Source organism: Caretta caretta, chromosome 6 (assembly GCF_965140235.1).
Source record: "Caretta caretta isolate rCarCar2 chromosome 6, rCarCar1.hap1, whole genome shotgun sequence".
In the NCBI taxonomy this organism is placed as follows: Eukaryota; Metazoa; Chordata; order Testudines; family Cheloniidae; genus Caretta; species Caretta caretta.
Genome location: NC_134211.1, coordinates 64,455,508 through 64,470,671, shown reverse-complemented (window position 1 = coordinate 64,470,671; position 15,164 = coordinate 64,455,508). Strand labels below are relative to the sequence as shown.

Below are 15,164 nucleotides of genomic sequence, written 5' to 3'. Positions count from 1 at the left end.
GCCCCAGCTCACCTCCGCCTCCTCCCTTGAATGTGCCGCTCCACTCTGTTTCTCCGCCCCCCCAGGCTTCCTGCGAATCAGCTGTTCCCAGGGGAAGCTGGGGCAGGCTGAGAAGCAGGCCACGGCTTCCCACTCAGGCCCAGGGAGGCGGAGGTGAGCTGGGGCAGGGGGGTGTGAGGAGGGCCGCCCACGCTGCAGCAGGTAACCAAGGGTTGGGGGCGCGCAGAGGAATCGCTCCTTGCCCCAGCTCACTTCTGCCACCCTCGGCCTGAGCAGGAAGCCACCACCTGCTTCTCAGCCCTCCCAGGCTTCCCGCCGAACAGCTGATTTGCGGGAAGCCGGGGGAGGAGGCGGAGAAGTAGAGCGGGGCAGTGTGTTCAGGGGAGGAGGCGGAGCAGAGGTGAGGTGAGCTGGGGCTGGGTGGGGAGCTGCTGGTGGATGCTCTGCACCCACCAAATTTCCCCCATGGGTGCTCCAGCCCCAGAGCACCCAGGGAGTCAGCGCCTAAGGTGCCACTTTTGATGTGATCAGTGGGGGAGCGGCCACTCTCCCTGCCCCTTAGCTACACTCCCCTGCCCCTAGGAGCCAGAGGGACCTGCCAGATGCTTCCTGGGAGCTGCCCCAGGTAAGCATCTCCAGGACTCCCCACCTCGCCCCCCGGCAGGTGCCTCTGGCTCTTAGGGGTGGGGTGAGCACCCACTACAGTGGCCCACGAGACCCTCCTGCCCAGTTCTGGGGGCAATCAGGGGACGGGGAGGGGAGTGGATGGGGCAGGGGTCCTGGGGGGGCATCAAGGAACCCAGGGGGTTGGATGGGGCAGGAGTCCCAGGGGGCAGGCAATGACCCCCTCGTGGCATGAGGAGGGAACCCATTGTTAAGATTTTGGCAGCTCATCACTGTGTTTAAGTACCAGAATGTAAGATCCTTGAGCCTGCATTCAATATTTCTAATGTCACAAAGTGTTAGAGAAATGAGCAAGTAGCTCCAGAATTTGTGTTGTGAGTCACCATGTATGTTTTGCATGAAAGATGAGAGAGCTATATAGTGGAATCTATGATCCCTGTTTGTGTCCACTGTGCTCTTAGATAATGACAATTCAGATTTAAGATTGGCTTTCCAAATCTTTCTTCACATAATAGTTATTTTGGTGGCTAAGCAATATGAAATTGAAGGTTAGTGTATTAACTGAGAGTCTGAGCATCAGTGTGTCTTACTGAATATATCATAAAATGGGGGGAATCCTCTTTACAGACACTACTGTGATAAGGCTAATGGATTCTGAGGTGCAGCTGAAATAAAAATAGATAATGGAGGCTGCATATTTTTCTTTTTCCCAACACTTCTAGGAATCCTCTAGGAGCCGCTATTTCCTCTTCATCACACTCACATACAACATATCTTAGCAACCTTCCCTTCTAGGCAAGGAAACTTAGGCGCCCACTGCCTCCACAGCCTGTTCACTATCAAAGCAGGTTGCTTAAAACCAGGTGTAAGCTCCCCCTCTCTCTTCCCCCAAACAAACTCAATCCCAGGAAGGGTAACATTTGTGTGTCTGCTTCTCACATTGATCACTACTGGAAAGCCAGATCTACAAAAACAGTTGTTAACCCTATTTCCATGCATGCAGTGTCCCCATTAAATGAAACTGATGAAGGTTTCCAGTATTTGAAGGGAAAACAGAAAAGGTTTACCTCCTGCCCCCCAAAACTGAAATACAAGTGGATGGATAGTTTTGGGAGGACAGATGAAAATATAATCAGTTTTGGTATTAAAATAAAAAAGTGAGCCTTCCCTAAATAGACAGTTGGTGTCTGAACAAGATCTTTGATGTGATATTGACTCTGTTCTTCTCATATATATAGATTTCCTAAGAAGCATATTCTACACCCATGGCTTCCTTCAAGATCCCCAAATAAGACCACCTTTTCCTGATATGCTATGGCATCAAGATAGGGTAAGGGTGAAATTATTTTGCTGCCTATGGAAACATTTATAAATAGACTTCACAGTAAAACTGCTGCTCCAATCTATTTACTGAGCTTATCATGATGTGGCTGACAGATGTGTCTTAAAGGGGAAATGTGTTCTTTTTTTTAAATTCTCTGTAACTTTAAATCTTTAAATCATGATTTGAGGACTTCAGTAACTCAGCCAGAGGTAAGGGGTCTATTTCAGGAGTGGATGGGTGAGGTTCTGTGGCCTGCAATGTGTAGGAGGTCAGACTAGGTCCTTTCTAATCTTAAAGTCTATGAGTCTGTAATCTAAACACAATTATGTAATCTCTTTGATATGACCTTGATCTACAGTAAATGCTCAGCACAATAACATCATGAACTATTATTCACCTACAAATGGATCAGTACCAACAATTTAATAGCTATGAGTTCAACAGCTGAACTAATCTTCTCTTGAGTTATATGTAGACTTATATATCAAAGTGAGGCAGAAAGTAATCACAAAAAGAAAAGGAGTACTTGTGGCACCTTAGAGACTAACCAATTTATTTGAGCATGAGCTTTCGTGAGCTACAGCTCACTTCATCAGATGTATACCGTGGAAACTGCAGCAGACTTTATATACACACAGAGAATATGAAACAATACCTCCTCCCACCCCACTGGTACCCGCACATGGTACCCGCATGGCCCCACAGTATGCCAACATTTTTATGGCTGATTTAGAACAACGCTTCCTCAGCTCTCGTCCCCTAAAGCCCCTACTCTACTTGCGCTATATTGATGACATCTTCATCATCTGGACCCATGGAAAAGAAGCCCTTGAGGAATTCCACTATGATTTCAACAATTTCCATCCCACCACCAACCTCAGCCTGGTCCAGTCCACACAAGAGATCCACTTCCTGGACACTACAGTGCTAATAAACAATGGCCACATAAACACCACCCTATACCGGAAACCTACTGACCGCTATTCCTACCTGCATGCCTCCAGCTTTCACCCTGACCACACCACACGATCCATCGTCTACAGCCAAGCTCTGCGATACAACCGCATTTGCTCCAACCCCTCAGACAGAGACAAACACCTACAAGATCTCTGTCAAGCTTTCTTACAACTACAATACCCACCTGCAGAAGTAAAGAAACAGATTGATAGAGCCAGAAGAGTTCCCAGAAGTTACCTACTACAGGACAGGCCTAACAAAGAAAACAACAGAACGCCACTAGCGGTCACCTTCAGCCCCCAACTAAAACCCCTCCAACGCATTATTAAGGATCTACAACCTATCCTAAAGGATGACCCAACACTCTCACAAGTCTTGGGAGACAGGCCAGTCCTTGCCTACAGACAGCCCCGCAACCTGAAGCAAATACTCACCAACAACCACATACCACACAACAGAACCACTAACCCAGGAACTTATCCTTGCAACAAAGCCCGTTGCCAATTGTGCCCACATATCTATTCAGGGGACACCATCACAGGGCCTAATAACATCAGCCACACTATCAGAGGCTCGTTCACCTGCACATCCACCAATGTGATATATGCCATCATGTGCCAGCAATGCCCCTCTGCCATGTACATTGGTCAAACTGGACAGTCTCTACGTAAAAGAATAAATGGACACAAATCAGATGTCAAGAATTATAACATTCATAAACCAGTCGGAGAACACTTCAATCTCTCTGGTCACGCAATCACAGACATGAAGGTCGCTATCTTAAAACAAAAAAACTTCAAATCCAGACTCCAGCGAGAAACTGCTGAATTGGAATTCATTTGCAAATTGGATACTATTAATTTAGGCTTAAATAGAGACTGGGAGTGGCTAAGTCATTATGCAAGGTAGCCTATTTCCTCTTGTTTTTTCCTACCCGCCCCCCCAGATGTTCTGGTTTAACTTGGATTTAAACTTGGAGAGTGGTCAGTTTAGATGAGCTATTACCAGCAGGAGAGTGAGTTTGTGTGTGTATGGGGGTGGGGGGGAGGTGAGAAAACCTGGATCTATGCAGGAAATAGCCCGACTTAATTATGTAAAGAGTTGTCACTTTGGATGGGCTAGCACCAGCAGGAGAGTGAATTTGTGTGGGGGGGTGGAGGGTGAGAAAACCTGGATTTGTGCTGGAAATGGCCCACCTGATGATCACTTTAGATAAGCTATTACCAGCAGGACAGTGGGGTGGGAGGAGGTATTGTTTCATATTCTCTGTGTGTATATAAAGTCTGCTGCAGTTTCCACGGTATACATCTGATGAAGTGAGCTGTAGCTCACGAAAGCTCATGCTCAAATAAATTGGTTAGTCTCTAAGGTGCCACAAGTACTCCTTTTCTTTTTGCGAATACAGACTAACACGGCTGTTCCTCTGAAACCTGTCAGAAAGTAATCAGTAACATTTGCAGGTGATGCATCCCACCAATTTGGCAGAGGGCTTTACCAGGGATTACTCCTGAGGGCACGTACGCAGAATTCATGTACCCCACAGATTTCTTTGCTTCCCCACAAAAAAATGACTTCTGATGGGGAAGCAAAGGAAAAGGCACAAGAGCAGTCATGCGCCAATCCCCAGCAGTGCTGACTGGTTTGTTTGGGCCCCCAGAGCAGCTGTTAATGATGTAAATCATCACCGGGGAGGAGGTGCTGGGCAGTCATGTGTGAGAGAGAAAGAGATACATTCTGTCCCTCTCACTCGCTATTGTGGCACACTTTGTATGGAGGGGAAGGGCTTTGGGGTGTTTCTGAGGAGGTAAGTGTGGGGCAAGCTCTGTTCCCCTCAGAGCAGAATGTAGCAGCTTGTCTGCTTAGTGAATTGTTCCCATTGTTTTTCTGAATTCCCCCAGGAGTATACAACAGATATAAAAGTTTTAAGGCTCCTTTACATTGCCAGAGTGGCATAAAGGACAGTATGGCCTAATAAATGCTTATGGGGCTCTAGTGATTAGAACTGGTCTAAATTTTTGGACTGAAAAAAATTCCTGTGAAAAGGTACTCCATGACCTTTCTGGAGATGGTCAGTAGCCAATATAAACTGTAAGTTTGATTCCCCAGCCCTTACTTGCTCTTCAGTTGCCTATGATGTAACATTGAGCATATGGCTGCATATATTTGTTGACTAATAACGAGAAATAAAGGGTCAAACCTAGCTACATTACTATTAGGCAAGAGGGTTTGGGGATTTCCTCCAATGCTCCCCACTCCCATTCTCCATTCATTGTATTGTAGTTTAAATAAATTACCAAAATAACTGAAACCAGAGTAATTATATTGCATTATTTTGACAAATAAAATATACAGAACACTGCAGAATTTTAAAATATTGTGTGCAAAATTTTTAATTTTTTGATGCAGAATTCCCCCAGGAGTAAGGGACTCTTTGATAACCTAATGCGAGGCCTAACCTAGCAGACGGATGCATTTAAAAAGAGTACTAGAGATATTGCCCTTCAGTCGAGGTTATATAATAGCACTTTGCTATTACAGCTACTGTGGCCTATATTACATTTACTCCAGAATACATAATCTGACCTAATTCTCAATTCTGATGTACAAAATGGGTAGTGGTGGAACATCAATTAAGGTACTGGAACCTCAGTAGAAGTGGAGAGGGTCCATCCCCTGCGCCTCCTCTCCCCCTGAGGCCCTGGCCAGGCCAGAAGTCAGAGCTGGGCAGTGGTGGGAGCCCCCCAAGGGAACCAAAGCCACTGTGGATAGCCCCGGACCCTCCACCTGCACTAGGGGGGTGCCAGGATCACCAAGAGCAGCCCACAGTCCGTATCCTTTCCCCACCCCATTGTGGCAAGGATAAGGGCTAAGGCCCACCTCAGCCCCCTCTCCCCCCCTTTCTAATTGCTGGTAACTGGACCCCCAAGGTCCCACCTCTTCCCCCGCAAGGCCTGACCCCTGCTCCACCTCTTCCCTCCAGGCCCCGCCTCCTTCTCCACCTCTTCTTCCCAAGGACTTGTCTCCATCTCTGGCTCCTCTCCACCTGCCCTAGGGTGACTATATGTCCTGTTTTGGCTGGGACAGTCCCTTTTTTAAACCCTGTTGCAGCCATCCCAACTTTTTTTTGGCAAAAGTGGGCATTTGTCCTATTTTGCTCTTGCCAACTGATCATCAGTTGGCAAGAGCAAACTGGACAAATGCATAGTTTTGCCAAAAAAGTGGGGTATGACCCCTAGCGGGGCATCGAGAAACATGCTGGGAGGGGGGGCGACAGGCAACGCCACCCCTGCGTGTGACGGAGGGTTTGGGAGAGTGCCTTGGGCTGGTCCTGCATGTGGGCGGGTGGCAGGGGGGCTCAGGCCAGCCCCACATGCGGGCAGGCGGCAGGAGGGCCTTGGGCCCGCCCTCCGGGCGGTAGGGGGTCCTTGGACTGGGCAGGAGGCAGGGAGAGCAGGGGGTTTCAGGTCAGCCACTTGTGCTGTCCCATTTTCCATTTGGGAAAATATGGTCACCCTACCCTACCCTTCTTCACTTGCTGGATTGTATCAAGGAGCCTGCCTGCAGGTAGGAGGCAGCCCCGGCTGAGCAGTGGCTGGTGCTGGTTAATGACCTGGTGCCTCACCTCGCCCCATCATAACCAGACTTTTGGTTCAGGTGCCATTTAGGATTGCCAGGGTTCCAGTGCCCTGAGCCAATGAAATGTGAAATTCTATAGAAAAAAGGTCTTGAAAGGTAGATTTTTGAGGGTTCTCTCACCTTCAACAATGTTATGTGAAATTCCAAAACTGCAAATAAATCAGAGAGAGCAAGCGCGCACACGTGTGTGTGTGTATGGTTCATTAGTAGCAACCACTACAGTTAGTCCAAAGGAGTATCAGGTGTAGATATGGATACATGCATGGGTGGCGGGTATCAGAGGCAAGGATAGGCTGTGCCTTCCCAAACAGCCTAGCGTAGCCCTGCCCACACTCCACCCCCAGGTCAGGCCCCCTCCTGAGGTTTACCGAGCACTGGCTGCTCTGCCTTGGCTGGCCCAGGCTTGCTGGGGCTAGCAGGCCTGCAGGAGTCAGGGCAGCTGGTGCTGGGGCCATGCCGCTGGGAGCACTGCTGCCCGGAGCTGGCTGTGCTGCCCAACCACCTGTAACACAGGGGTCCAGGAGCACTGCTGCCTGGCACACCGGGGCTGGGCACGACATCTGACCGCCCAGAGCACTGGGGGCTGGGAGAGCTGCTGCCCGGAGCACTGGGCCTGGCCGCACCGCCCGGAGCACTGGCACTGGGGCCTCACCCTGTGGCCACCTGGCGCGCTGGGGACCACGGTGGGGGAGCTCTGGGCTCCTGTGGGGGAAGACAGAAGGGGGGGCAGATGGGCACAAGGGGAGGGGCCGGGAGCTAGCCTCCCCCAACAGCTGGGTCACCGGCTGCCCATGGATACATCCATGTATGAAGATGTTGGTGCATTGCTGAAGCATCCGTATGTATATGGTGCAGCCCTAGTGTCCAGTTAATGCCTGGTTTAAAACAATTGACCATACTGGAGTTACAGGAGGCATTAATTTAGTCCACTAGGTTTTATAGGTGCTGGCTTGAAGCAGAGATCATCATATAGAGGGTTTACAGTTTGGTTCAGGCTCTCAGCAACCCCGCTATACAAACTGTTCCAGCCCCGCTGCTAGGTTTCTCAGGATCATCTTTTTTCTGTCGCCTGGGGGTGTCGTGTGCTGTCAAGAGCAGCCTCAAGCCCAGGACTGAGCTGGCGGGCCGGCCTAGCCCGCCCGTGCTTGCTGGAATGGGCGGCTGTTATTTAATGGCTATTTTTATTGGGGGTGGGGGGACGGACCTTTTTCAAACTGCAAATTGCTCCAGCCCCACCAGTGCCGTTTGCGTCTCTACCCGGGCTGCGGGGGTGCGAGCGACGCTGAGGGGCAGAGACAAGGGAGGCGAAGCCGGCTTTGAGGCTTGTTGCTAGCAGGGGCTGTTGATGAAAGCGAGGCCAGACCCTAGCTCCATGACAACGGGGTGGGGGCAGGGGCGTGCCTAGCCCCACCCGCCCGTGCTTTGCCCTCGCCACGCTCCGCGGCCCCCGGCGCTCTTGCCCCGGCTTCAAACGACGCCCTCCTGGTTCTCACCCTCACAATGGGGCGCGCGCGCAGGGGGCGTGGCCCGGCCCCGCAGCCGCTTCCCTGACGAGGCGGGGCCACAGCCGCCCAACGGTGCGATGGGGGCGGGCGGCCCCTGGCTGGTGCTGCTGGGCTTGGGGAGCCTGGTGGGTGGCGCGGTCGGCTCGACCCCACCCGGCGGCCGTGGCAACGCCTCCTACGCAGTGATCGTGCCGCGGCTGCTGGCGCCCCGCGCCGGGCAGGAGCCGCGGGAGGTCTCCTACCTGCTGGAGGTGGAGGGGCGGGGCCGCGTCGTGCACCTGAGGCAGAAACGGCTCTTCGTGCCCGAGCACTTCACCCTCTTCACCTACCGGCCGGGCGGGGCCCTCCAGCGGGACCAGCCCTTCCTGCGCCGCGACTGCTTTTACCGCGGCTACGTGCAGGGCAGCCCCGCCTCCCTGGCCGCCCTCAGCACCTGCTCGGGCGGGCTCCGCGGCCTGCTGCGCACGGCGCAGGCCAGTTACGAAATCGAGCCGGTGCCGGACTCCGCCACCTTCCAGCACGTGTTGCACCGGGTGGAGGAGGGGGCCACCGGCCTGCGGTGCGCCTTAACCGACCAGGAGCTGCAGCGCCAGGCAGCCTTGATCCCTGGCCTAAGGGGCCTGTTGGCCAAGGAAGTGTCCCAGGGCGACTGGTGGACGCATACCCGCTACGTGGAACTCGTCTTCGTGGTGGAGAATGAACGATTCGTCAAGTCAGGCAGCAACGAAACCAAAATCCTGCAGCAAATGCTGGACATAATCAATATAGGAGACACCATGTATGATCCGATGGGCGTGCGCTTGTTCCTTGTGGGGCTGGAGATCTGGACACAAAACAACCGTATCCCAATTAATAGTAGTGTAGGTGTGATGCTTGACAGTTTTAACAACTGGAGAAGAGTGGACCTGTATGACCGGCTGCGCCATGATGTAGCTCACTTACTCACATATCAAGGGTATGGAATAACCCTTGGGTTAGCATATATAGGAACTGTGTGTTCTCATCATTGGGCGTCAGCCGTTCTTTCTTTCAGGGCTCTTGGATTGTATTCTTTTTCCATTGTTTTTACTCATGAGTTGGGCCATAACCTCGGCATGATACATGATGATCGTTATTGTAAATGTAAACGCAAGGCCTGCATTATGGCTGCGACCCACAGCGTCACTGATCTGTTCAGTAACTGCAGTTATAACAACTATTTCAATTTCATGACTGGCGGTGCACAATGTCTGCTTGATCCTCCAGCACCGGGGAAAGTTTATACACGCAAATACTGTGGCAACAAGGTGGTGGAAAGTGAAGAGCAGTGTGACTGTGGCTCAAAATTTAATTGTGAAGAGGATCCTTGTTGCCAACCCGATTGTACATTGAGTGCAGGTGCAGCTTGTGCTTTTGGAGAATGCTGTGAAGACTGTCAGATACTTCCAGCAGGAACACTGTGTAGAAAAAGTACTACTGAGTGTGACCTTCCTGAATATTGCAATGGGACTTCACAGTGGTGCCAGAAGGATTTATATGTGCAAGATGGAGCCCCTTGCAAGGATGATGCCTACTGCTATCATGGAAACTGCTCTAGCCATGATCAACAGTGCAAAATGATTTTTGGTAAAAAAGCAAAGGTTGCTCCATTAGTTTGTTTCAGAAAATTGAATACTCAAGGTGACCGTTTTGGCAACTGTGGTCTTAAGAGTGATACTACTAAATATAAGAAATGTCAAGGAGAAGATATCTTATGTGGTAGGGTCCAATGTGAAAATATGAAAAGTGTACCATCTTTGGAGAACCATAGTACCGTACTTCAAACTCCAGTTGATAATAACTGGTGCTGGGGTACAGACTATCATCATGGGATGGATATAGCTGATATTGGAGCAGTGAGAGATGGCACATCTTGTGGTCCTGACAAGATTTGTGTTAACACAAGTTGTGTCACTGTGTCACTCCTGAATTATGACTGTAATATAACAAAGTGCCATAAAAGAGGAATATGCAACAGTCATAAAAACTGTCATTGTAATTATGGCTGGGCACCTCCAGACTGTCAACATAAAGGATATGGAGGGAGCATTGACAGTGGACCACCACCTAGGAAGGCCTTCTGGGGCAGTGCTATCGGAATACCAATATTCCTTGCTGTTACTGCTGCTGTTGGGATTGGGCTTTGTGTATATTATAAAGCTGTACTAATGCGATGGCTTAGAAGATCAGTGGCCAGATTCCGCCCAACACAGCAAGCAGATGCTTCCAGTGGGGGAAAGGGAATCCCCAGTAGCTCACATGAGACAACTGCTACTGTGTCAAAACCTGTGGTAGAGTCCACGGAGAATGCATGGGATTTTTTGTAATGTTAAATAATGTATAAACAATATATTTACCTCTTTTAAGAATAAATTCAGTCTGTAAGCATTGATACAGCCTTTTAAAATTGTGTCTTGAAGGACTTGGTCTCTGCCTAAGCTCAGGGAGTTAGGAAAATACTAGGAGTATCTATATAGCCCCTTTCATCTCCATGCTCTACAAACAAACTCTCACAATGCCTTGTGAGGTACGAAAGTATCCCTATTTTACTGATAGGTAAACAGACATAGCTGTGGTAAAGTAATTTGTGCAAAGTTACGCTTTAAGAGGAGGAAATATTTTGAACACTACCACATGCAACAAAAGATCAAAGGAAAAATTCTTGCCATTTTACATTCATTCACTGAAGTGACTCACTCAGATATGGGTGGGAAGCAGGCCTTCCACTCAGATGCACGTGTGTAGGGAGAGAAGAAGGGACCATAAATCCTAACCAGGAGCAGATGCGGAGAAGGAGGAAGATCATGACTGACCAGAAGCGTGTTCTTTGAAGAGTTGGGTAGCCAGCATTCTGCAACAGGAAGTTTTACACTTCATGGGATGGGAGAGACATAACTTCCACGTTCACAGCTGATAAACTTCTGAATGTTTGGAAACTGATCAGTAGCTTAGTTGACATCAAGCTTGACATTTCACAAAAATATCCTTTTTTGGGAATGTTCCATTACCTTTTGTGTGTGTCTGGGTCAGAAGCTCTTGGTGCCTTATTTTCAATGGGAGTAACTCTTAATGAGCATGCAAAAGTATAAATGAGAGCAGAATTTGGCTCAAGGTCATTTACCCCATAGGGTCTTATAATAGTGGGGCCTGATCCCCCTAAACTCGCCACACGTAGAACTCTCACTGAATTTAACAGAATTCTATCTACCTAAGTATCTACAGGGGCCCCTTTACTACATAATGTATCCTCAGCACTGTGGTGGGGTAATGAAAGTATTGTAATCTGCATTTTACAAATAGTTAAACTGAAGCATAGAGGCCGTGATTTACCCCAGTTATACAAGCAGTCTGTAGTACCACTAGGAATAGCATCCCAGGGGTCCTATTTTTATTTGTTACTGTATTCTTTATATGACAGTAGTGTCTAGAGCCCATTTTGAAAAAATCCCTGCCACAAAGCGCTAACAATATATGTTGAAGACCAGATACAGCAAGTAGTTATAACAAATGGGGTGTGGCATGGGAGGGCTGGGGGGAGGAACAGTAATACAAACTCTTTTTTCCAAAGACTGGCTCTGTGCCCAGTTTGTAGGTATTGGAGGAGAGCTTTATTTCTTATTTTGTTTTTTGGATAAATAAACGTATCAGTAGCAGTATGCCCAGCTGTTGTTTGCTAACAGAATACTACAAACATCATAGTAGAAACCTATACTCCTGAGACCCAGTTGTGTGCTCTAACCCCTAGACATTTCTATACACTTGAGCTATCCTCAGAGTGAGCTAAATAGTGCCCTCAATTACACTATGCAACTCCACTGATGTCAATATAGTTATAGAGGTGTAAATGAGGGCATAATTTAGCCCAGAATACTTTGTTTAAAGCTAGACTTGAAATGTGAAGCAGACAGGACAAGTAGGTCTGCATTTCTGGTTTCCTTGGTTCCCTTCTCCTTACTCCTCAATATTTTGTGCTTAGAGTCACAACCCATTAAGGTCTTTCAATTAACTTGAATGGATCAGGCCTACAGAGCACATTACTCGTATCCCCATCGTGGGGAATGCACCTGGGGTTTCGTGGAACACAAAGGCTAAGACAGCAGTTATACATGTGAGCCCAACTAACCTATCTGATATTTAATAAAAATTGCGTGCAGCAAGCTATGCCATCATTTTATGGTTTGTGTTCTTGACAATACCAGGGCTTCTGTTTCCACCTCAGTTACAAGTAGCTGGATGTTTCTGGAGGCTCCTCAGAGGCATCACGCTACCACTATGTTTTTTATGATATGAAGGTGTAAGCATAATTTCTGCCCAGTCTCAACACCAAATTCTGTAGTTTCACTTTCCTGCTCTACTATAATTGAATCTAGGCTAACATTTATTTTAAAAAATGGCTGCCTAATATTAGGTCCCTTAAGTCAGCATTTAGGCACCTAAATAAATGGCCTGTTTTTTGAAAGTGCAGAATACCAAGTGTCATAAGAACCAATGGAAGCTGGGTACTAGGCACTTCTGAAAATCAGGCCGCTTATTTCGGTACTTTAATATGCACAATCGGGTGTACATTTAGGCAGCCTTTTTGGAAAATGTTGGTCCTACTCTACATTTTACTGCTTAGGATTGACACTCTTTTGTCATGAAAAGCTCAAATACAATCATTTTGTCTCGCTAGAGCAAGGCAGTAGTAACCCTGCATATTTCTGCTGTTCCTACAATCCCCTTTTGGTTTTGTGAACACTAAAATAATCCCAACCAATATCAGGGCCTGTTGTACTAAGTATTGCACATACACATAGGAAGAGACGGTCCCTGCTGCAAAGAGCTTATCAGCTGAATAAGCAAGGCAGACAAGCTGGGAGAAAGGAATTATTACCATCATACCCAGTTTGCAGATGGGGAACTGAGGCACAGAGAGATTAAGTGACTTGTCCAGTCACAAGTGGCATTAGTGGCAGAACTAGAAATTGAACCTAGGCCTACCACGAGACCATCCTGCCTCTCAATATGAATTTGTTGCATGTTAAAGGCTTCAGAGGATTTTCTCATGTGGTTTATTTCACTGGAGTTTCTTTATAGTCTCTTCTCTATGGGGAGGCCTAAAATATGCACATCAGCTGGCCAAGGTAGCCAGCTGTGATCCTAACAGCAGACATTTGCACATGGAGAATTTTTAATTCAACTTTTTTATTGGACCTGAGATAATTTAAAGTATGAATTAATTCAGTTTTCATGAGGTATTTATTTACCAGCTTGTGACTGTTGCAGAGAAGTTGCAAATGTAGGTGAGTCAGAAAAAACTCTGTCTTGCTGTGACAGGGAAGTGGATCTAACTACCACATAGAGCAGGGGTGGCCAACCTATGGCTCTGGAGCCACATGCAGCTCTTCAGAGGGTAATATGCAGTTCCTTGCATAGGCACTGACTCCAGGGCTGGAGCTACAGATGTGAACTTTCCAGTGTGCTGGGGGGAACTCACTGCTCAACCCCCTGCTCTGCCCCAGGCCCTGCCCCCACACCACCCCTTCCCCCAAGGCCACTGCCCCTTCCCCCAAGCCTGCCATGTCCTCGCTCCTCCCCCTCCCCCACAGAGCCTCCTGCACATGCAAAACAGCTGATTGTGGCAGGCAGGAGGCGCTGACTGGTGAGGCTGCTGGCAGGCAGGAAGCACTGGAGGGCGGGAGCTGATGGGGGGCTGCTGACTTATTACTGTGGCTCTTTGGCAATGTACATTGGTAAATTCTGGCTCCTTCTCAGGCTCAGATTGGCTACCCCTGACATAGAGGTTGGGAATGGGAAATTGGTGACATTGATTGGATCTTCTGAAGCAAGCACTCTCCGGGGCAACCTTTGAAAGGAATACTGATGAGAGCTGACTCATCCAATACATCAGACCATTTCCTCTTCTGGGCTCCCTGAGTCAGTGGAGATCCAACTGATTAGATCAACTTGGGAGAGGAAAACAGGGCTCTAGGTGCTGCTACTCTGCCTAAGAGCAATTTTACACCTACTTCCTTCTTTAGCATCTCTCCTTTGACCTGAATTACCCAGCCTTCAAGGAACATTCATGCCTCAACATTCCATATGATAGCTTCCCAAACAAATCTGTCACAGAGCCTTCAGGCCTCAGCATTACATCCATTAACTCCCCAGTATTGCTCTAATTAGAACCCTGCAGATGGTACATAAACAAAATATGAAACAGTAAAAGTGTTATTTACTTTTTCTTTTGCTCATTTCCTTATTGTCCCCTCTCTCATTGGAGCTGGCCAGGAGTGAGGGGGAAAAGAGAAGATTCCAGTCTCTACATTATTTCTGCAATTTTGGACAGAAACCCAAAAACGCTCTTGTCTAAAATAGGGGGATATAAATGGTATACTCTGGTTTAAATGTTTAATGGTCATGAGTTTAGGATGGTTGCAATGCACACAGGTGATAAAATTGAGTGAGTTACACAGATCGTCTCAAGTGCTGCTAACACCTTCATAGCAGACCACATGGTCACCTACTCTCCACATGCCACATATTTTGTACAAGAAAAACTATTTTAGAAGCAATTTAGAGATTTTTTTCATTGTATTTTTTGATTGTATCTGATTTTTTAATTCTGTCTCTCCACCTGTAAAGTCAGACTGTGTTAACCTCATTAGTACAACTATACAGCCTTCAGAGAGAGGGGAAAAATATAACAAATATAGTTTAGAAAGCTTGATGAGGTATCCAAAAGAGCTTTTCTGTACATAAAAATGTAATTGTAAAATCTGATATCCTGGGACCAAGTTTAACAGGAGCCACTTGCCAATTATCCTGCAAAGAGATGACCCCCAACCATGGAAACTTGCATAGACTGAGATCTTGGAGTCCATATTCATTTTCAAAATATTTAAGTATAGGTGCTTCTGTGACAACTATTTCTGATTCTCAAAAGTTTATCTCTTGCCACTCATCCCCAGTGCCATTTCATACTGTCTTCAAGCAACATTCTGAGGGGAGCACTTAATTGTAACACATTAAGGATGAATTTACTTAACTATATTAACATTTCCATGGCTTTTTTATGAGCTTCTCATTTGCATAATTATATACCTCCCTTGGGTCCACTC

General features: G+C 47.8%; 1 protein-coding gene across 1 annotated transcript; it reads left to right on the top strand.

Annotated features, from left to right (window-relative positions):
* The first annotated feature begins 7,852 nt into the window (after positions 1-7,852).
* Positions 7,853-12,221, top strand: LOC125638954 (disintegrin and metalloproteinase domain-containing protein 20-like). Its single transcript, XM_048855275.2, has one exon. The coding sequence runs from the start codon at positions 8,124-8,126 to the stop codon at positions 10,389-10,391; it is 2,268 nt and encodes a 755-aa protein (XP_048711232.2). The 5' UTR covers positions 7,853-8,123; the 3' UTR covers positions 10,392-12,221.
* Positions 12,222-15,164: the final 2,943 nt, after the last annotated feature.